General features: G+C 41.4%; 1 protein-coding gene across 1 annotated transcript in view; it reads left to right on the top strand.

Annotated features, from left to right (window-relative positions):
- The window catches only part of ABHD5 (abhydrolase domain containing 5, lysophosphatidic acid acyltransferase), a 38,736-nt gene extending 29,295 nt beyond the window's left edge, over positions 1–9,441 (top strand). The window contains exons 4-7 of the mRNA XM_052636838.1: positions 1,102–1,256; positions 4,350–4,461; positions 7,393–7,579; positions 8,151–9,441. Coding sequence (XP_052492798.1) covers positions 1,102–1,256; positions 4,350–4,461; positions 7,393–7,579; positions 8,151–8,240 — 544 coding nt within the window. The 3' untranslated portion in view covers positions 8,241–9,441. The remainder of the gene's footprint in view (positions 1–1,101; positions 1,257–4,349; positions 4,462–7,392; positions 7,580–8,150) is intronic.
- Positions 9,442–21,391: the final 11,950 nt, after the last annotated feature.

The following is a 21,391-nucleotide window of genomic DNA, read 5'->3' as shown; positions in this document are numbered from 1 at the left end:
CTCCGTGGCACGTGGAATCTTCCCAGACCAGGGATCGAACCCGTGTCCCCTGCATTGACAGGTGAATTGTTGAGCACTGGACCACCGGGGAAGTCCAAAAATAATGAAACTTTTTACACTGGGAATAACAGCTATCTGTTCCCATATTCTGGTTTCTTCACCTTTCTATTTCAATTGTGACTTAGGAAAGGGACTTCAGAATCAGTGTCTCCTCATCCTTGGGAGATCTTTGCTGGCATCCGTTGGCTGTTTTGGCTACAGCTGAATATTGTTGAGGATCTTGATGATGTGTGGTGCTGTGATGCAGTCAGGAGGACATGGTCTGGTTTTCCCTCATCGAAAAGACGCTTCATTAGATGGAAAAATTAAAACTCTTGGTGCCGTGAAGCAATTTGATATGGGTTTGAACTGAAGCTATTCTATCTCTTTAATCAGTAAAGAAGAAAATTAGGAAAGAATTAGGAACAGAATCTCATGCCAGGATGTCATGATGTTATGGGTAGGGTACATGTGTTCCTGTTCATCAAACTGAAATCCCAAACTAGGGGGTGTAATTTTCGGCTCATAGTGTTACATTATTTTCGTGTTTGTGAAAAGTTCATTCAAAGTCTTTTTGAATCCCCCCAAAGTCCTAATGCTTCTTAAACTTATAGAATGATTTGGCTCATAGGAAATAACTATTGTTGGTGCCCGAAGTTTTTTTATGAGTGTATTATTAATCTCCAGTCATTTCTGCAGTGTCAGCCTTGAGGTATATGGAACCGTATCATTTGCCAGAGTGTAGCTTAAACAACAAATGCTATCTTTTCTTGATTCTCAAGAATAGCTACCGTTATCACATACCCTTTCACACATCCGTTGTTATCTACATTTAGATAGATTAAATATGAAGCCCTCCTTCTACCAGACACCTCTCAAATCCTACCGAATCTCATCAGTTCACATATAATAAGAGTGAGATGTAACCTGTTCAGTCCTCAGTTTTCTCTTCAGTACCAGGTGTTTGAAGGAGGTTCATTCTACCTTTACAAATCATGTAAGTTCTTAATAGTCCTAGGGTGAGTTTGCCAAATGATCTTTAGTCTGTTCTTTCCTGTACAGGGTTAGTCATCTCATTTTAGTGGAGCCTTGGGGTTTTCCTGAACGACCAGACCTTGCTGATCAAGAGAGACCAATTCCAGTTTGGATCAGAGCCTTGGGAGCAGCGTTGACTCCCTTTAACCCTTTAGCTGGCCTCAGGATTGCAGGGCCCTTTGGTGAGTGCTTTTATATCTGTACCCTGTGTGTGCGTTTGTGCTCAGTTACTCAGTTGTGTCCCACTTTGTGACCCCACGGGCTGTAGCCCACCACGCTCCTCTGTCCATGGGATTCTCCAGGCAAGAATACTGGAGTGGGTTGCCATTTCCTTCTCCAGGGGATCTTCCCGACCCAGGGATCAAACCGCATCTCTTGCATCTCCTGCATTGGCAGGCGGATTCTTTACCACTGTGCCACCTGGAATGCCACATATCTGTATCCTGGGAGAGCAAAATGTTTATAGAGAACAACAGAGGTGTATTTGCTGATTACCATTGTTAGTTAACATCTTGAAAACAAAAACAAACCTTACTTTTTCTCCTCCTCCTCTAAAAAGTACCAGTCAATGCGTAAAGATAACTGAAACCAGGCTCCTCTCCTTAAAGAGGAATCTTTGTATGGTAAACATTACAGATAATTAGCAGGCAGTTCAGTTCAGTCGCTCAGTCATGTCCAACTCTTTGCGATCCCATGAATCGCAGCACACCAGACCTCCCTGTCCATCACCAACTCCTGGAGTTCACACAAACTCATGTCCATTGAGTCGGTGATGCCATCCAACCATCTCATCCTCTGTCGTCCCCTTCTCCTCCTGCCCTCAATCTTTCCTAGCATCAGGGTCTTTTCTAGTGACTCGGTTCTTCACATCAGGTGGCCAAAGTACTGGGATTTGAGCTTCAGCATCAGTCCTTCTAATGAACACTCAGGACTGATTTCCTTTAGGATGGACTGGTTGGATCTCCTTGCAGTCCAAGGGACTCTCAAGAGTCTTCTCCAACACCAGAGTTCAAAAGCATCAATTCTTTGGCACTCAGCTTTCTTTATAGTCCAACTCTCACATCCATACATGACTACTGGAAAAACAATAGCTTTGACTATATGGACCTTTGTTGGCAAAGTAATGTCTCTGCTTCTTAATATGATGTCTAGGTTAGTCATACCTTTTCTTCCAAGGAGCAAGCGTCTTTTGATTTCATGGCTGCAATCACCACCTGTAGTGATTTTGGAGCCCCCCAAAATAAAGTTGGTCACTGTTTCCATTATTTCCCAGTCTGTTTGCCGTGAAGTGATGGGACCAGATGCCATGATCTTAGTTTTCTGAATGTTGAATTTTAAGCCAACTTTTTCATTCTCCTCTTTAACTTTCATCAAGAGGCTCTTTAGTTCTTCGCTTTCTACCATGAGGGTGGTGTCATCTGCATATCTGAGGTTAATGATATTTCTCTCAGCAGTCTTGATTCCAGCTATGCTTCTTCCAGCCTGGCATTTCACATGATGTACTCTGCATATAAATTAAATAAGCAGGGTGACAATATACAACCTTTATGTACTCCTTTCCCGATTTGGAACCAGTCTGTTGTTCCATGTCCAGTTCTAACTATTGCTTCTTGACCTGCATACAGATTTCTCAAGAGGCAGGTCAGTTGGTCTGGGTATTCCCATCTCTTGAAGAATTTTCCACAGTTTGTTGTGATCCACACAGTCAAAGGCTTTGGCGTACTCAGTAAAGCAGAAGTAGATGTTTTTCTGGAACTCTTGCTTTTTCGATGATCCATGAATGTTGGCAATTTGATCTCTGGTTCCTCTGCCTTTTCTAAATCCAGCTTGAACATCTGGAAATTCACAGTTCACATAATGTTGAAGCGCCAGCACCCCTAATCCCAGTAGGGCTCACCAGCTTAGGTGTCAGGTCCTCCTTTGATGAGCTGCTTAAGAGCTTTAGAGGGCTGAAATGTAAATGGATTTTGCTTGATCATAGCTCTACAGGTAGCAGTAATGGGGCAAGTAAAGGATGAGAGGAAATCAGGAGAAAATGACGGGGGCGGAAGAAGGCTGAGGAGGGGCCTTGCATGCACTCTGCCTCCCGCTGGTGCTCACGCGGGGTCGGGGGCCGGTATAGAATGTCTCCTGCATCATGGGCATCCTTGGTGGAGCTGTGTGGTTCCTTCAGAGAATCAGGGAGGCAGGTGAAGGAAGGAAGACCTTGCTGTAATGGGCAGTCATAGCAGAGAGGGAAACCAGCCAGTCCTTGGGCCCTAGACGGGAAAACAGTGACTTGAGAAAAGGTTCCTGCTCTTCCTCTTTCCTCTGGGGCCCTGCCCCTGCCTCTCACCTCAGGGGTGGGGCTGTGGGGGCCACTGTGGATGACCATAGTGGGCAGCACTGCTAGTGTTCCAAGCAGAAAGTCTGAGTGCATTTTCCCAGGAAATATTTATATCCCAGTTCACTTCATTTGACTTCCCTTGTGGCTCAGATGGTGAAGAATCTGCCTGAAATGCAAGAGGCCTGGGTTCAGTCCCTGGGTCAGGAAGATCTCCTGGAAAAGGAAATGGCAACCCAGTCCAGCATTCTTGCCTGGAGAACTCCATGGACAGAGGAGCCTGGAGGGCCACAGTCCATGAGATCACAAAGAGTCGGACACAGCTGAGTGACTTTCACTTCACTTTACTTCATTTAGATGCTAATGTGTTGTAAATGTGGAAAAGATACCAATTATTAAGTTAATTTTATGGTATACCTTGTTTTATTCACCTGCCTTGTTTAATAGAATTTATTTTCCTACAAAAACAAGTCTTAGGCAACTGTTTTTGACCTCCTGAAGCATATCTGTAAGTCAGTATATGACAGTGTTTCATTCTTATTGTAATCTTTCCTTAGGGAACTTGAGAGCAATTTCTAGATCTGTGCTTTTTTGAACCTAATATGTGTATTTGAACATAGGCCTAATGTAGCATTTAGTATTCATTATAGAAGCAAACACTGAAATCTTTTCTTGTTTAGTATCATTTAATGACTCAATTGTGTCCGACTCTTTGCAACCCCATGAACTGTAGCCAGCCAGGCTTCTCTGTCTTTGGGGTTTCCCAGGCAAAAATACTGGAATGGGTTGCCATTTCCTTCTCCAGGGGATCTTCCTGACCCAGGGACTGAATCTGCGTCTCTTGTACTGGCAGGCGGATTCTTTACCACTGAGCCAGCAGGGAAGCCCCGAAATCTTCTCTACTATTACATGAATTAATTACAACTTAAAATGTTTGCTTTCTATTACATAGGTTTAAGTCTAGTACAGCGTTTGAGGCCTGATTTCAAACGGAAGTATTCTTCAATGTTTGAAGATGATACAGTGACAGAATACATCTACCACTGTAATGTCCAGACTCCGAGGTAAGGGTCTCGATCCTAAATTTCCTGTGTTTGTGTTTTAGACTTTTCTTTTTTGAAAATGTGTGAACAGTCCAGGAGATATTTATCAGTATGTAAATGACACAACTTAAAAGGACAAGTAGTTGTTAATTTACTCATCTATTCATGGAGAACCTGTGATGTAAAACACTGTACTGGATTCTGATGAGAGATTAAAAAGTCAGAGGTACTTTCTTCCCTTAAGGGGTCCATGGACAAGTTGAGGGAAGTCTTGGTCTCGGGCATCTCGTTAAGGTGACCAGAGTTGAGAGATCATAAAGAGTTTCAAATAAAACAGTGTTCTCAAACTGAGTATGAATGTTGTACTTTTAAAAAAGGAGCTCTGGTGTAAACAAAAGTAAATGGTCTTCTATACCATAGATCTTCTTGAAACCATTTATTATGCCAAAGGGTTTTAAATCTCCCAGGCGTGTGGTAGAGAAAAGGCAGCCTTTTCAAGTTCATTTGCTGATGGCACCCTTCTGTACACAGCACCTCTTCAGGACTGTGCATCAGCCTGAGAAACACGGAGTGGGGAGAGGGGATGGGGAGTCTATATTAATTTTGACAGTGATTAGGAGAGAGAGCATAGTAGCTAGAGGAAGCAGGAGAGCCAAGCAAAGGTATAGCTTATTAAAAAAAAAAGACTTCTAGATGTCAGATACAAGGTACCAGTGGAGAGAATGGAGCTTGAAAGACTTGAGGAGCTGGGAGGAGCCCCGAAACCAGAGCCTAGAGTTGGTATGGAGAAGATCAAGAATGGAGTGTGATGGTGAGAGCTCTGGCTTCCATTCTTCTTCTGTACCAGAATTGTTGAAGTAGTTTATCGGAAATGTGGTGTCTGAACCCTCTCTCTGAGACTGATTTAGCGGTTCTGGGCTGAGTCTTTACCAAACACTTCTGATGAGTCCAGTAGAGGTGGGCCATAGACTATACTTAAAAATGTAAAAATGGTTTCTCACCCTTTCTAATATCCAGACTTGAGTGAAAGGCTGAGAGGTGAGATGCAGAAATAGCTCCTTCACTTTTTTTTTCTTTGCCTCTCTCAGTTCTCTCAGGGCTTCCCTGGTAGCTCAGATGGTAAAGAATCTGCCGCCAGTGCAGGAAATCTGGGTTCAATCCCTGGGTCAGGAAGGTCCCCTGGAGAAAGAAATGAGAACCCACTCCAGTATTCTTGCCTGGGAAATCCCATGGGCAGAGGAGCCTGGTAGGCTACCTTCCATGGGGTTGCAAAGAGTCAGACATGACTGAACAACTAACACCACTTCTCTCAAAGAATACGTACACCTACTTTATTAAAGAGATTGAGGCCGTGAGAGCACTGGCGGTATAGCGGTAGCTTCCGTCTTTTTGATAAAGTAGGTTATAGGTTGTCTGCCAAAGGGGAGGGAGGCTGGAGAGGTTTGGAGTCTGCAAGTGATTGATGTTTTGTGACTCACCAGGCACTTGACTTGGGTGGATTAGGTCTGAACACTTCGCTCACTTGTCCCAGCAATTATTAGTGGCCTGTTCCAGGGAACTCATCTGTCTTCCTGCATGGTCTCAGTGTTCTGTTCTTCACCTACTCACATTTCACAATCATGTGTGCCCATGTAGGCCTAGTTTGTGGCCTGTCCTGTAGTGGAACTTGAATTCACAAATGGCCATTCACAAGTATGCCTAGTACCACAAAGAGACCAGAGAAATGACCGCAGCATGTATCTGTCTGAGGAGTTTGCCAGATGTTCTGTATTCTTTTATGTGACGGTCCGTCAGGTGTGGCCCACGTGAGAAGACATAGGAGAGGCTCAGAGAACAAAGTTTAGTATACTCACAGGTCCTGGAGCAGGGTCGCTGAGGAAGGCTCACAGGCGATGCAGCAGGTTCTGATCAGGTGGCAGAAGACATGCCTGAGGGGAACCCCAGGAGGGAACCTTTACTGGGTTCTGCGGGAGAGGCAGGTAGCGCAAGGTGGGCAGCGTAGAATGGACTGCCTAAATTATTTCAGCGGGCTCTAAGATATCCAGGTGGTTTCTAGTTATTTGGCACCTGGCCCTGGGATGACTCAGGCAGAGGAACATCACCTCCTGGGATGTGAAGGCCAGACAGAAGAGGTGTAGCTCCATGTTAGTTAGTTTGCATATAAAGGGGTGGTCCTAGCTGAGTCCTTTGGTATCTCTAAAAATAAGTTAACCCCAAGAGGCAGTCTCTTCCCAGCCAGAACAATTTTTAGGGGGACTTCCCTGGTAGTCCATTGATGAAGACTGCACAATCCCAATACAGGGGGCTCAGGTTCGATCCCCGGTCAGTGAGCTAGATCCCACTTGCCACAACTAAAGATACCAAATGCTGCAGCCAAGATTGAAGATCCCACATGCTGCAACGAAGACCCAGTGCATCCAAATAAATAAATATATGTTTGTTTTTTTAAAAAAGGTTTTCAAATGTGTCAAATATCATAATATGCAGAAAATTAAAAATATGTAACAATTCACAAAGAATACTTAATCTGAATTTGTTCTTATCTTGGTGTTGATGTTGCCATTGAAGGTAAAAAGCTGGTGTCATGAACCTGTGGAAAAACTGCCTTGTGAATAAGTTAGAGTGGAAAAAAAAAGAAAAAAACATTTCCACACTCCCCAAAGGAAATTTGATAATTGTATGATAGGGACTTAGGGTCACATGTTTTGATTTGGAGGAGGATCATATTGTGTAAGAGTTTTTTTAAGAGGTTAAAACATCCTTCTTTATCTAACAAAAAAGTATATCTTCTGTGAGGCTTGTTCCTTACACTTCTTGGTAAATTATTTTCTGTGCAAGCTGCAGTCTTTCTTAAATGGGGGAGAATCTGAATATGAGCATGTTTTAATAGAGGTGAGAGTGTGATGTGCACTTATCCCCCAGAATCATGCATGAGATTTTTCTCTCTTTAAGTGGTGAGACTGCATTCAAAAACATGACTATCCCTTACGGATGGGCAAAAAGGCCAATGCTCCAGCGAATTGGCAAAATGCACCCTGACATTCCAGTTTCCGTGATCTTTGGCGCCCGATCCTGCATAGATGGCAATTCTGGCACCAGCATCCAGTCACTACGACCACAGTCATACGTGAAGACGATAGTAAGTGTGTGGTGCTCAGCTGCATGTGAAGTCTGTTCTATTACCTTTGCTTTCATTGAGCTCTCCCCTCATCCCTGTGCCTTCACATCGAAGCTATACCTGCAGTCTTGGTCAGAGACCTGTAGTCATGTGTGATGGAGTCAGGGTTTGATCCAGACACATCTTCGTGTCCAGAAAGCAAATCGCCATTCTTGGGGCCTTGTCAGTCCTGGAGCCACATCATCTCTAAGGTGGGAGAGACCAAACGAGGGACAGACAGGTCCAATAGCATCTCTACCACCTCCCAAGGCAGCACATTCTCACCTTGGCTAGTGTTTCCGTTGGCCCTACCGTTAGAGATCAACCTAGAATGTTATTTTTGCATCTTAAAACTTTAGTAAGATTCACTGGATTTTCTCTTTATTCTCAGATCCTTTATTTAATCAAATATACACTAGTTACTGAGGATTAGTATTGCTTTTTCTTTCCTGTTTCATTCATGGAAAGCCATTGTCAGTTTCATTGCTCAGTGTGTAAAAGCATTCTTAAATGCTGCTACTCGCTGACCACCTGACCGCTTTTGGTTTCCTAGGCCATTCTCGGAGCAGGCCATTATGTGTATGCAGATCAGCCGGAAGACTTCAACCAGAAAGTGAAGGAGATCTGTGACAGCGTGGACTGAGCACTCTGCAGATGATGTGGGAAAGCCACACGGCCGACACGCTCCTCAGCAGTAATTCACCGTCTGTGACGCAGAGTAAGGAATCTGACGCGAGAACCAGGCAGTCTTCCTGACTGTACTTTGCACATGTTTTCTTTATGAAGCTGCTCACACATTTAAACCAGTTAGTGCCTTCTAGAGGAATGACTTTCCTTTCTCCTACACAAAATCAAAATATACAAGAGTCTCCAAATCCAGTAACTGTAATAAAAGGTTATTTGTCCCTCTGCCATACTGAAAAACTAATTTTTCAACTGAAATTTTTATTTCTATCTAACTTTGCTAGGTCCGGTATTTTTTATATTGCCATCTATATTGCCAATTTTAACAAGTGATTTTCTGAGTTTATTATTTTATATACTGCAAAGGTGCACTTTATTTTCCTTGCTTATATATACCATGTCCAATAACTGATAGAGTTACTCAAAATTCAGTGTTTCTATGTAAAAATTTGTTATTTTCTTAGAATACATCACTTCGTTTTTGAAATGGAGTGTTGAGACAGGGTTTTGGTTAGGAAGATGGGAACTGATTTCTAGTATTGATTTCTCTGAGTATTTCATGTACTGAAAAACCTTAACTAAAAGTCTCTCCTGTTTTCCCCCATTAATACTGTTGTTCTTTTCTGTGAGCCAGGATGCAGCAGAAGGAACAGATTCCCTCACTGAGGGGACATTTAGACTCTTACCTTCCAGTAAGCCAATCATATATTTTCATCTAACTCTTACAGACGGGTGCTAAAACTGGGTTATATTTTTACCACTAAAATATAAAAATTGGTGCCATTATGTCTCATGGCACCAGAAGTCAGCTAATATTGGGTGTTGGTTTTTTTTTTTTTTTTGGAAGAGTTTTGTGTTGATTAAATAACTTACATACTTGAAGTTATATAACAAAAGTTCTGTAAGGTTGACTGAACTATGCAACAGTAACTACCATCAAGTGTAGCACTTCCTTGCTATGTTACTACAAGGGATGCTTCTCTGAAACTGTGAAAAAGCTCCATGTGGTACCTGGCTACTACTGAGAAGACCCTCTGCAAAAGAAAATGGCAGAGGGTGGTCACCAGCAAGGCATCTTTGCCTTCTGTTTTGCTTCACGTTGCTGGTCTAGGAAAAAGATGGTTATGTAAATAAAAATGGTGAACTAGAGCAAACAATGACTTCATGGTTTTGATTATTGCATTTGAAAAATGATCAATTAGTAAAGTTTTAGCTGTTAGGAAATGAAAGGTTGTTATCACTGTTGATGAACTGTGAGGAAGACCAGTTATTCTGTTTTCAACATTATCTTCCCATACAAAAAAAGAAAAATGGCAAATTTTACTGAAGCACAACAGATAGCTTCCCAGTGAGCAGTTTGTGTCTCTGTTTTGGGATGGACTAGGAGAAGGAAATGGCAATCCACTCCAGTGTTCTTGCCTGGAGAATCCCAGGGACGGCGGAGCCTGGTGGGCTGCCATCTCTGGGGTCGCACAGAGTCGGACACGACTGAAGCAACTTAGCAGCAGCAGCAGCAGGTTAGGACAGAAGATAACAGGAGAGCTAACCCTAGCCTGGAGAATAAAAGTAGTGTTTACTTTTTAGATTCAGAACTATTAACGGTGCAAATAATGTGGGTTATTTTGGTATTTTTATTTGACATACTCTCCAGTCTCTGTTCATTTTCCTTTGCTGGGCGAATGGCAGTTTTCAATTGTCCAAGAAGGTTTCTGCACAGGAAATGTGGTCTTAACCCTTAGAAGGAAGTGACCAGGTTCACTTAAATGAAGCTTCTGGCCACTGATGTTCCAAGTGATTTAGGGAAAAGATGTACCCAAATGTCAAGTGTAACTTATCTTCCTACTGACTGATTTTGCTTTCTTTGAAAATTATTGTCACAATCCTTTTTTTTAAGGTGAATTTTACCTTGGGCTGTTGTGTATGTAATTTTGTGAAGATTGAGCTAGCACAAAAGTTCACAGTCCTTGAGCTCCTGAAAATACAGTGGGTCCTAAATGTTTTCTTTTCTTAAAAGAATCTATTTCAGCATTTGACCTTTGCTACATCATGTACAAGGTACCTTATTTTACAGAAAAAAATGTGACTGTGATAGTTACAGTAGGACCAGTGTGTGTTTTCTTGTCTTTGGTATGGTCCTGTTGGTTTATATTAGTTATCATAGGACCATGGATGCAGTGAGTGTTGAGGAACACTTGTCTATATTCTTCCCTTGTGGGCCTTCCCTTGTGGCTCAGCTGGTAAAGAATCCGCCTGCGATGCCAGAAACCTGGGTTCGATCCCTGGGTTGGGAAAATGCCCTGGAGAAGGGAACGGATGCCCACTCTAGTATTCTGGCTTGCAAAGAGTCAGACATAACTAAGCGACTTTCACTTCACTAGTGTCTGGATTCTAAGGGAAGGCTGTTCCACCCCTGGCTTTACCTGTATCCATGTGTCCACTAGTATGATTTCTATTTTCTTCTAAAACTAATTTTAAAATAAACAAAGTCTAGTTTATCTGGACTTGGTTTTAGAATATTATCTAGAAGTACTTTTGAAATTTGTCCATTCATATACATCGTGTTTTTATATTTAAAGGGCATATTAGATTCCAGTTAAACAAGTTTTTTCCTACATAAAGGTATTGTAAAGAATAAACAGTAATAGCCAGAAGAACTCAAAGAAAGAACAGTGCAGAAGGAGGGGTAACTCTACTAGATATTATATCACACTATAAACAATGGAGGAAAAGTCCAGGAATTTACTGTATGATAAAGGAATCATCTTATTGGTGGAGAAAAAGACTTTAAAAAGCGATGTTGAGACAAATGTCATTTACCATATGGCGGATAATAAAATTGAATCTATTTCTCATACTGTACAGGAGGATAAAATCCGAATGGATTAGAGACCCAATTGTAAAAATGAAACCTTCTAAATAACTGGAAGAAAACGTATCTGAATTCCTTTGTGACCTGAAAGTGGGGAAAACGTTCCTGTGACTGAAAATCCAGGAGCAATAGAAGGAGGAATTTATATCTTTGATGAAAGAGTTTTGGATGGTCAAAAAAAGCAAAGTTAAAAGTAAATAATAAAGTGGCAAAAAATATTTGCAGCATTTATCACAAAGGGCTGATATAACCCTGATACATAAAGAATTTCTAAACTTTGAAAAGAACCAGAAAGAATGGGCAAAAATATATGGACAGTTCACAGAAAATAAAATGCAAATAAGTAGCTCTTAAACATAAAAAGAGAAATGCAAATTAAAACCACCAAGATAACCTTTCTGCCCTGTTGAATTGGAAAAAGTGCAAGTTATACAGTGCACTCTGTTAGTGAGACAGTGAGGAAACAGGCACTCCAAACAGTACCGATTCCTGTGGGTGGAATTTGTTAAAAACTCTCAAAATTAAATATGTTTATCCTTCAACCTTACAGTCTCACTTCTAAGTATCTGTCTGAGGTGTACTGGTAAAAATATGAGTCGGTATACAAGTAAAGATCTTCATGACAGTGCTATTTGTAACAGCTGAAGAGTGGAAGCCACCCAAATGTCCATCTAGAGGGGATTGATGGAAGAAACATGGCGGATTCACACAGTGGAATACTGCACAGCTGTTTTTTTAAAAAATGAGGAGCATCTTTAGGAGGAAGAGGGAGAAAGCTTCAGAACCACCCACCCTTCCCCCCACCCCCGCTGGAGACTCATCAGTTGGTCTCTAGTCTTATTTGTAAGGATTCTGCTGTTGAATGCCTGAAAAGGGTGGTGAGTTGGCCTTCAGGTTGTACTGACTTTGCTAGCATTGTTAACCAATTGTTGCAGGCTCTGAAAATACAGTCTTAAACTTCTGCCCCTTCCCTCCCTGCAAAAATGCTATCCTGGAGTCGTTTTCAGAGAAGAGGAAGTGAAAATGAAGAGCAGGAGATTGTGTTACCTGATTGTGTAAGAAAGGAGGAGACAAATGAAAAAATAAACATGTATTTGCTTCTATTTTTTTAAAAAAAGGCAGTGGTAGGATTAGTTACACTAGTAACTAAGAAATCAGTTCTCTTGGTGGGGTGTGTAGGGGGCGTGTGGGGGTGTGGTGGTAAGGGGTAGGGAGCTGGCCAGAGGTGGCACCTAGATCTGTATCTTGTTTTATACTTTTTACTTTGGAACCCAGTCAGTGTTTTCTGTCATTTAAAAAAATCAACTCTTAAAATGAACTTAGGGAATTTCCTGACAGTCCAGTGGTTAGGACCTGGTGCTTTCACTGCTGTGGACCTGGGTTTGATCCCTGGGCAGAGAATGAAGACCCGCAAGCCTCGTAGAGACCAAAAAAAAAAAAAAAAAACCAGCTAAAACTTAACTATCTATGAAGTTGGTTGTGTAACCACGCATAGAAGAATTAGTTCAAGCGATTACAAAGCCTAGCATTTTGTTTGCACTTTTCTGATGGAATATATCCTATAAACTGAAGAACTACAGAACTGCATTTAGTATTTTTTATTTTCAGCAATGATATTGGTATTGTTATTCTAAAACTGTGTATTTACATGTGATAAAGCAAATATTATGTCGAAGGAATTAAGAGCCAAGGTTTTTGTACAAGAGAGGAAGAGATACAAGAATAAAATAAAGTAAAAACCCGAAATTGTATTTTTCACTGAAAATACCAGCAAAAAACAGTGATCTATTTTTATCTTCCTAAGAACTGCATATTGCATAGCTTTACCCATTGAAAAGGTCTGGTAGCAATCAGAATCCAGGAGCAAGGCATACCCTAGCACCCAAACTGTCCCATTAAAAGGGGCGGGGAAGATTCAAGATGAGGTTGGACTATCTTGTGTCTGAAAGCAAGGAAGCAGTAAGAGTAAGGTGATGTCAAAAGGACCCAGGAGCCAGCTATAAGGAGCTTCCATTGGCCGAAGATGGAACAATTTGAACATCAAAAAAAAAAGACAAAAAAAAAACAGTTGACATGAATCTATAAGAATTTGTGAGGTCATAATAATGCATTAGTCATCTCTGGAGACTACTAGTGCACCAACTTAGTATTTTCAAAATTGTTGACTGGAAAAATGAAGTATTTATCCTGACTTTGTTGTATATCAGATTAACTTGATAAGAGAAAGTTTTTCACTGAAGGATCATAATGAAATGCCAGAGATTTGACAGGGTTAGGAAATCACCCTTTTGTCACCTGTAGTGAAATAATGGATTTATGCTGCTGAAAGTATTTGGTAAAAAATTTATGGGGAATGCCAATAAAGATGGCTCAGGTTGATAACATCTGAACCCAGTGACCAACATTTAGTGTTACTAAAAAAGGAACAGTCAGAAGTTGCATGCCTCTGACCTGTTGCAATAGCAAGAACCCAACACCAGGCATGAGGAATTGTCCAAAACAAAGTTGAACCACAATCTGAGCAAGCCTTTTACATCTGAGGGTCAATTTGTGAAAGCATGGGATACTGAGGACCATGTTAAACAACAGGCTTAATCCAGAATATGGAAATAATCCACTTTCTTCAGCACATTGAAGGCATAAAACAAAGATGGTGGTGGTAGAACTTAAAAGTTTGAAGAAACTTAAAGGACTTGTTTGGATCCTGATTTGCACAGAACCAACTTAAGACATTTTGGGAATCAAAGAAAAATTTAGGACAATTGGATATCAGATGATATTTCATGGAGTGAAATAGGTATAGTGACTAGGTGCTGTTGTATTTTTTTAAGCTGTTATTTGTTAGAGGTACATATTAAGTATTTGTGGTTAAATTTATAACTGGAATTTACCTGAAAATATTCCAGAAAGAAAAAGGCAAGGAGCAGGAAGTAGAGAAAACTAGCAGCATGTTATGTTGAAGCTGAGGGACAGATACATAAGGGCTTATGTATTTAAGAGTTTATTATTCTATTTCCTTTACTTTTATGCATAGTTGACAATTTCCATAATAGAAATTTACAGAACAAAAGAGAATGGAAGAATGGAGTAGATTGGAAGTTGCCAGTATAGACAACTTTGTTTTTAGGAGTAAAGAAAGAGCAGAAAAAAAGGAGTAATATCCGGAGGAGGAAACCTTATGATTAACTCTACAGAGGAGGGGTATGATGATGCAGAAAAGGATGGTTAGGGTGATGTATTAGCAAAGCGCAGGGCAGCTAGGGACTCTCACATACTATTGGGGAGACTGTAATAGGTAATCACCCCTTTGAAAAATAACTTACAATATTGGGTTGGCCAAAAAGTTCATTCGGTTTTTCTGTAGGCTGGCATAGAAAACCCCGAACAATTTTTTTGGCCAACCAAATATACCATAAAATGATATATGCCGCATACCACTTGATGAAGCAGTTTTGTTTCCAGTGTCTGGTCCCACAAATACACCAACACCAGTGTGCAGAGACAGCTATCAGCTGTTCATTGCAACTTTACAGTGTGAAAAATCTGAAACTGAATATATGACTGATTTAGTTCCACACTGGAGTATTTATATAGTCTTAAAAATGAGGTAGATCTCAATACATACATGTATCAAAACTTACTCATGTTCTATAATTTGCAGTAACTTACTCATGTTCAACTCATTTATAAGTTGGAATAAATAAAATATATGAGGTAGATCTACCTATAAAGTGACAATATGAAAAATTTCTAAAATATCTTTAATGAAAAAACCCAAAGGAAAACCCCCCAAAATTCAGAATAGCATTTCATATATATATATATATATATATATATATATATAAAAACATATGCATATGAGTGCATGCTAAGTTGCTTCAATCGTGTCCAACTCTTTGTGATCATATGGACTATAGTCTGCCAGGTTCCTCTATCAATGGAATTTTCCAGGCAAGAATACTGGAATGGGTTTCCACGCCCTCCTCCAGGGAATCTTCCCAATCCAGGGACTGAACTCATGTCTCCTGCATCTCTTGCATTGGTAGGGTTCTTTACCACTGTCTCCACCTGGGAAGCCCTAGGGTACATATACACTCATATATATGCAGAGTATACTTACCATGTACTCATAGATATATAGACTTTTTGATGAGTTAATAATAGTTAGCTTTGAAGGGGACAGTTCCTTGTCATACATGTTTTTGTAAGTTTTGAATCCTTGTGCCTTCCTTGTGTTTTAATAAAAAGCTTGTAAAATATAGAAAGACATCTTGTTTACACACAAAGCAGGTAGGAAGATAACTGAAGGGGCCTACTGGCTCGGTGTTCTGTGTGGATGTGAGACCCAGAGTGTAGGGAGAGGGCCAGGTGTTCAGAGTATGAAAAGCTGTCAGTCTCAGTCATTTAATTGTTGAAAATTCGACTATGAAGTTGTAACAGGCCTTTGTTGGCCTTTAGGTATTAATAGAAACATAGCCCCAACATGAAACTGCCCCCTTTGCTGTCTTTTGCATAAACATGTTGAAAGGGGCACTTGAATTAGAATGTCTGTCTCCCTGTATATGAAGCTCTCCCTCTATTTCTGTCTCTTCCCCATCTCACATGTACCCCCTATTTCTCCTGTTACTTCCTCTAAAAACTCTCTAGGAAAAAATGTTTAATATTATACTTAGAACTGGTTAGAATGTCTTTTTTGGCTAGAGTCTGGCTTTAGGGTTACTTGATGAGCCCCCAGATTTAAAACTGAAAAACACTCCAAAATAAATTCATTTATTTATTTATTTTGGCTGCTCTGGTTCTTAGTTATGGCAATCAGGATCTTCAGTCTTTAGTTGTGGTGTGTGTGACCTAGTTCCCTGACAAGGGATTGAACTTGGGCCCCTTGCATGGGGAGCACAGTTTTAGCCACAGAACCATCAGGGAAATCCCTGAAAAACATTTATCAAAGTAGTTTACTAAATAAATGGGTAAAGAATTTTATTCCACCAACTATTTTAATCCTTCAAATAAATTTCTATATACTCACTTAAGGCATAGACAGTTTTCATGACATGCTAGTTAATTGTCTGAAAATCTAAATTAACCTAGGCCTTTTTCCTTATTGAACAGTGCATCCATTTTGAGAGAAGTGTTGCTTAGCTGGCAGATGTGAGAGCTGAGATTTCTAAGTCAGGTTTGTTGCATTGTATGACTTGGGACACTTGTGGAGACGGGTTTGAAAAGCTGAATGACTGGCCCATGTCCTCCTTGGTAAAATTAGATGTATTAGTCACAATGACCAGGACAAGGGGATAGGTACATTACAAACATTACTGCTGTGTTTGTTGTGTTCCTTATGAGCTATAGCCTAGTTTTTACCTGTGAATGTTTTTATAGCTGGAAGTTACAGCAGTGGAAGCGATTAAATATTGTGACCAAGACGCCAGACAAGAATGAGTGGTATTTCACCTTCCTGTGCCAACCAGCTTGCTATATTTCTGCTGACTTATGGAAACCCCAACACATCTTTAACTTATATCTATTCAAGTCTTGAACATGCTGCTTTCCATGGGGTGGGTGGGATCAAAGAGGAAAAGCTGGTGGAGGCGGGAGACCTCGTGGGAGACTGCTGAGGGGCAGCTGTCCTGTCCCTGTGTGATGGGACAGACCATGAAGGTCTTTAGTGATGATCTGAAGGAGGGAAGCATCTCCTCTGTGTCTCCCCATGACTTCGCAGCTTCACGTGGCCAGCACCAAATATGTGGGTAGCTGACACATATCTCTTGGCAGACAGATATTGCATCTTCAGGTGCAGTCTTTTCAGCAAACATCTGAGCATGGGGTGCAGACTGCGTCAGCTCTAGAAACAGCGAGGCTGAAGCTCTATGCTTGAATCATTGAGGATGCTTGTTACAAGCACGGAGTTGAGGCTTTCCGCCCAGGAGATTCTGATGCTGTTGATCTGTGGGTGGGCCTGGGAATCTACATTTTAACACCCCACCCCCACCCCCACCCCCAACACGTCTGACATAGGAGGGTTGATTTTTTTGTTTGGTTTATTGTTTGATTGGATTCAGACCTCTACAAACATTCTCTCCTGGTGACAGCTGAAATCTCAGTTCAGTTGTTACATCCTTAGCTATAATCTGGACCTGGCAACCAGCTGGAAGCTTGGACAGAGATTATATACAGACTTTAAGGCTCCCTTCTCTGGCTCTCCCCTTTGCAGAATTCCCCATAGTTTTGCAGTGACCATGGTTTCCAACAAAGGTTTGTATAGTCAAAGCTATGGTTTTTCAAGTAGTCATATACAGATGTGAGAATTGGACCATAAAGAAAGCTGAGCGCTGAATAATTGATGCTTTCAAACTGTGGTGTTAGAGAAGACTCCTGAAAGTCCCTTGACTGCAAGAGGATCAAACCAATCCATCCTAAAGGAAATCAACTCTGAATATTCATTGCAAGAACTGATGCTGAAGCTGAAGCTCCAGTACTTTGGCCACCTGATGGGAAGAGCCAATTCATTAGAAAGGACCCTGATGCTGGGAAAGATTGAAGGCAGGAGGAGAAGGGTACGACAGAGGATGAGTTGGTTGGATGGTGTCACTGACTCAATGGACATGAATTTGAGCAAACTCCAGGAGTTGGTGAAGGTCAGGGAAGCCTGGTGTGCTGCAGTCCGTGGGGTCACAAAGAGTCAGACAAGACCTAGTGACTGAGCAACAACAATGTTTGCCCTATACTCTGCTTTCTGGCTCTTGAAGCCAGAAAGACTGCTGGTTGTCTACCAGAGTCCTGGGTTGTTTCAGAGTTCCTCAGGCTAAGAGTTGTGAACATGCTCTCTCTCCATTCCAAGTATCAAGTCCCTTCCTGACTCTGCCTGCCTGTGTTTCTTCTCTGGTGCCTTCAGGGAGCTGTTTCTTGGCCTTGTTCAGTTTATAGTGGTTACAGATGGGTGGATTGGTCTCCAGTCGGATCTTCCCCAGCTGTCCTAGAAACAAAGCTCTTGGATCAGACTTTGAGATCATTGTTGTCTAGCATTCCTTTTGTACAAGCGTGGGACCTGGCTAGGGAGAGGCTTCCATCACTGCAAAACACACTTGCATCTTGTTTCCGTAGTTAGTCTATGGAGAGTTCACTTTATTGCAGAAAGGTCAACAAGAATTAGCCAGCGCAGGAAAAGTGGTGTGGGATTTGCCCTGCTTTTAGAGAATTTGGCCCCAAACCTAGCTGAGATGAAAACCAAATATAGTTTGCAGTCAGTACCCCATCTGGAAAGTGTCATTTCTATGTCATCTCCCTAAAGCAGCTTCCTTCTAAACCTTTCTATCTTTAGCTTTTGTGGGCCTCACACGCCTTGCTTACCATGCCCACCAGTGGCTCCAGAGCTTGTAGCCTTGGCCCTCCCTAGAATCACATTTCTCATTCTTACTGTTGGAGCCATGCTGACTCCTTGTCATCTAATAGCCATAGGGCTATACATTTCTACCAAGCCAGAAAAACCAAAATGCTTATATTTTTGAGAAATGCCAAATTCTCAGAAATCAGGAAGGTTCTGACAACTTCAGATAGTAAAGTACCCCAGTATTCTGCATTGCTCAAAACCCCATGGCACCAACTGTAGAATAAGATTAGTGACATCTTTTTAGTCTGAAAGCACAAATCTTGAGGGATGAATGCTTTTAAACTTCTGCATGGCTGATGAACACGATTCACAACTTCCTAAACCTAACCCATAACAACCCTAGGAAGTGATGCTCTTGATACATTCCCTCCATAGCTCCAGTCCCTAATGCTGATAAAGAAGGAATCTGAAAACAATAAGCTGGCTCTACTAAGGGGTTTGTTTACTATTATAATGGAATTTTTAAATTAATATCACATGGAATTCTATGACTCACAGTCCTGTGACCTGTGAATTGGAGCTGACATCCAGCTCACCCTTCATCTTTGGCCTGTGAGGACAGGAGCCAGCCATTAGCGCAGGTGTCACACACATAGCTATTGAGCAGCCACCACTGTTAGAGATATGAGACACAAGGAAGAGGAATGAGGCCTGAGGGCTCAAAATGGATATCACCAAGACTTGCATGTAAAGCCCTGGGTGTCCGAAGATAAACCCATCCTCAGCATTCAAGCAACTGGCATTCTTACCACACTTCCAACCTGCTGTTTATAATCTGATGTGTGGCTCAGAATTCCTTGTAAAAGCCAGGGTTTCCTGATTCCTAATCTGTTTGCTGGAAGAGAGACTGAGCAGCAAGGAGCAGCAAAGAATAGCTTCATTTTAAACATAAGCTTTTTATCTTTTTATTACAACTCAAACCATCATGGACTTGGACGGAGCTCCCAAGAGATCCACTCTTACGGAAAAGCAGTAGGTCCCCTCCCTGTAAACTAGCAGTTAAAAGAATGTTCAACGGCGGCGACCCTGTGATGAGCTTGGCAGAGAATATACAATTGGGAATCTGGTGGGTTTGAGGAATGGAAAGATGGTCATCAAAAATACCTTATCTCATCCTAACTATCAGTTCTGGGTACCTCACAAAATTTTGGATTTCCCCCTATGGACAACAGGTGGATGTGGAAGTATATATGGAGAATGTGGAGGATGGAACCAGGTACATTTGAAAGGTGTCTCCATAAACCATCCCCATTTTGCCAAGGGGTAAAATGAAGCTCTGAGAAGTTAAGTGACTTGCCCAAGATCATATAGCTAAAGAGTGGTCAGCCAGGACATTGGTAGCAAAATAGTCTCATTCCCTTTAGAGCTTTTGTTTTGTTTTAATTTGGACTTCCTTCTGCATATTGTTGCCACCTATTACAAATAATGTGTGGATTTGTCCTGCTGTATGTTTGAGTGAGCAGGATCTTTACAGAAAAGTACAGACACCACAAAGGTAATTTGGTCGTCTAGCTAAGTTTTGATCTAAATCTCACGAAACTTCCCTCTCCCATGAGCCAGAAGTACAGAGATATTTTCAGAATGATTACAAGTTTCTCTGTGTTGGAAGGTGCGCCAACAAATGTTGTAACAGTTCAGGCCAAATTCAATGCTAACAGAGACCCCAGTCAGGAAATTGAGCAAGGTGTACACTCTCGCCTACTAGGTCATAAGCTCTTTGGGAGTCTGTTTCTGCTCATCATTATTGTTGTGTACTTTTGTTAACTATACTTTAAGGTAAACATGTTGGATTGTTCCAAAGAGAGAGAGACTGCATCTGGCCTGGTGGGGTCAGGAAAGCTGAAGCAGGAGGTGGCATAAAAAAGAGGTATGCAAAATAAAATTAAGTAGGAAAAAAAAACAGAAGTTGGTGCTAAGAAGCTGGTGTTTAAATACTATTCATCCTTCATGAGAACTAACATTTATGGAACACTAATAATGTGCTAGGAGCTTTGAGACATTTAACTTGTTACAGCAGACATGCCTGGTGCCCTGCACACATGGCTTTTGGAGGGTCAGCTTCTACTGGCTTTGGCTATCAACTGGTTCACCTTTCTTCTGAGGACCACTGTTGGCTGATGGGAAAACCCTTGCCTGGAGATGTAATCTAGAAGTCAAAGTTAAGGAAATCTGACAGAGATAGAAAATAGGGGAAAATAAGTGATGAGGGCTACGCGTATTGGATTTCCCAGGTCTGTCTTCCACCTAAGCTTCCTTGATGGCTCAGTTGGTAAAGTTGCCTACGATGTGGGGGACCCAGGTTCAATCCCTGAGTGGGAAAGACCCCCTGAAGAAGGAAATGGCAACCCACCCCAGTGTTCTTGCCTAGAGAATCCCATGGTGGGCTGCAGTCCATGGGGTCACAGAGAGTTGGACTCAATTGAGTGACTAACACTTTCACTTTCATCTTCCATCTAATAAACATTTCAGAAAGAGGAGCTTTAAACTTTTTAAAAATAGAGAATAGAAAATAGTTTTTTTTTTCTTTCTGTTTTTTTAAAAGTAAATTGGTTTGAGGTGCCCTCAGGTGGCAAGAAGCAGTATTGGGGGAAGAGACACACATGGCCATCACCTAGTGAAATTTCAACCTCTTACAGATGCCAGGGATCCTTGGCTAAGTATAAAGAGAAAATCCTATACGTTTCCTCAAGGAGACATAACACGTGAAGTTTCAACAAACAGGCTAGCATCTGATTGCTCATCTTGAAAATGGGAACTGTCTACGCACTTCAGAAGAAAATTGATGCTGAACCTAAAATTCTATGCTCAGTTTACTGAGAACAAAGTAAATGTGAGAACAAAGTAACAGTGTTCTTGA

The sequence above is a fragment of the Budorcas taxicolor genome, chromosome 1 (assembly GCF_023091745.1).
Source record: "Budorcas taxicolor isolate Tak-1 chromosome 1, Takin1.1, whole genome shotgun sequence".
Classification (NCBI taxonomy): domain Eukaryota; kingdom Metazoa; phylum Chordata; class Mammalia; order Artiodactyla; family Bovidae; genus Budorcas; species Budorcas taxicolor.
This window is presented reverse-complemented; position numbering and strand designations above follow the sequence as displayed.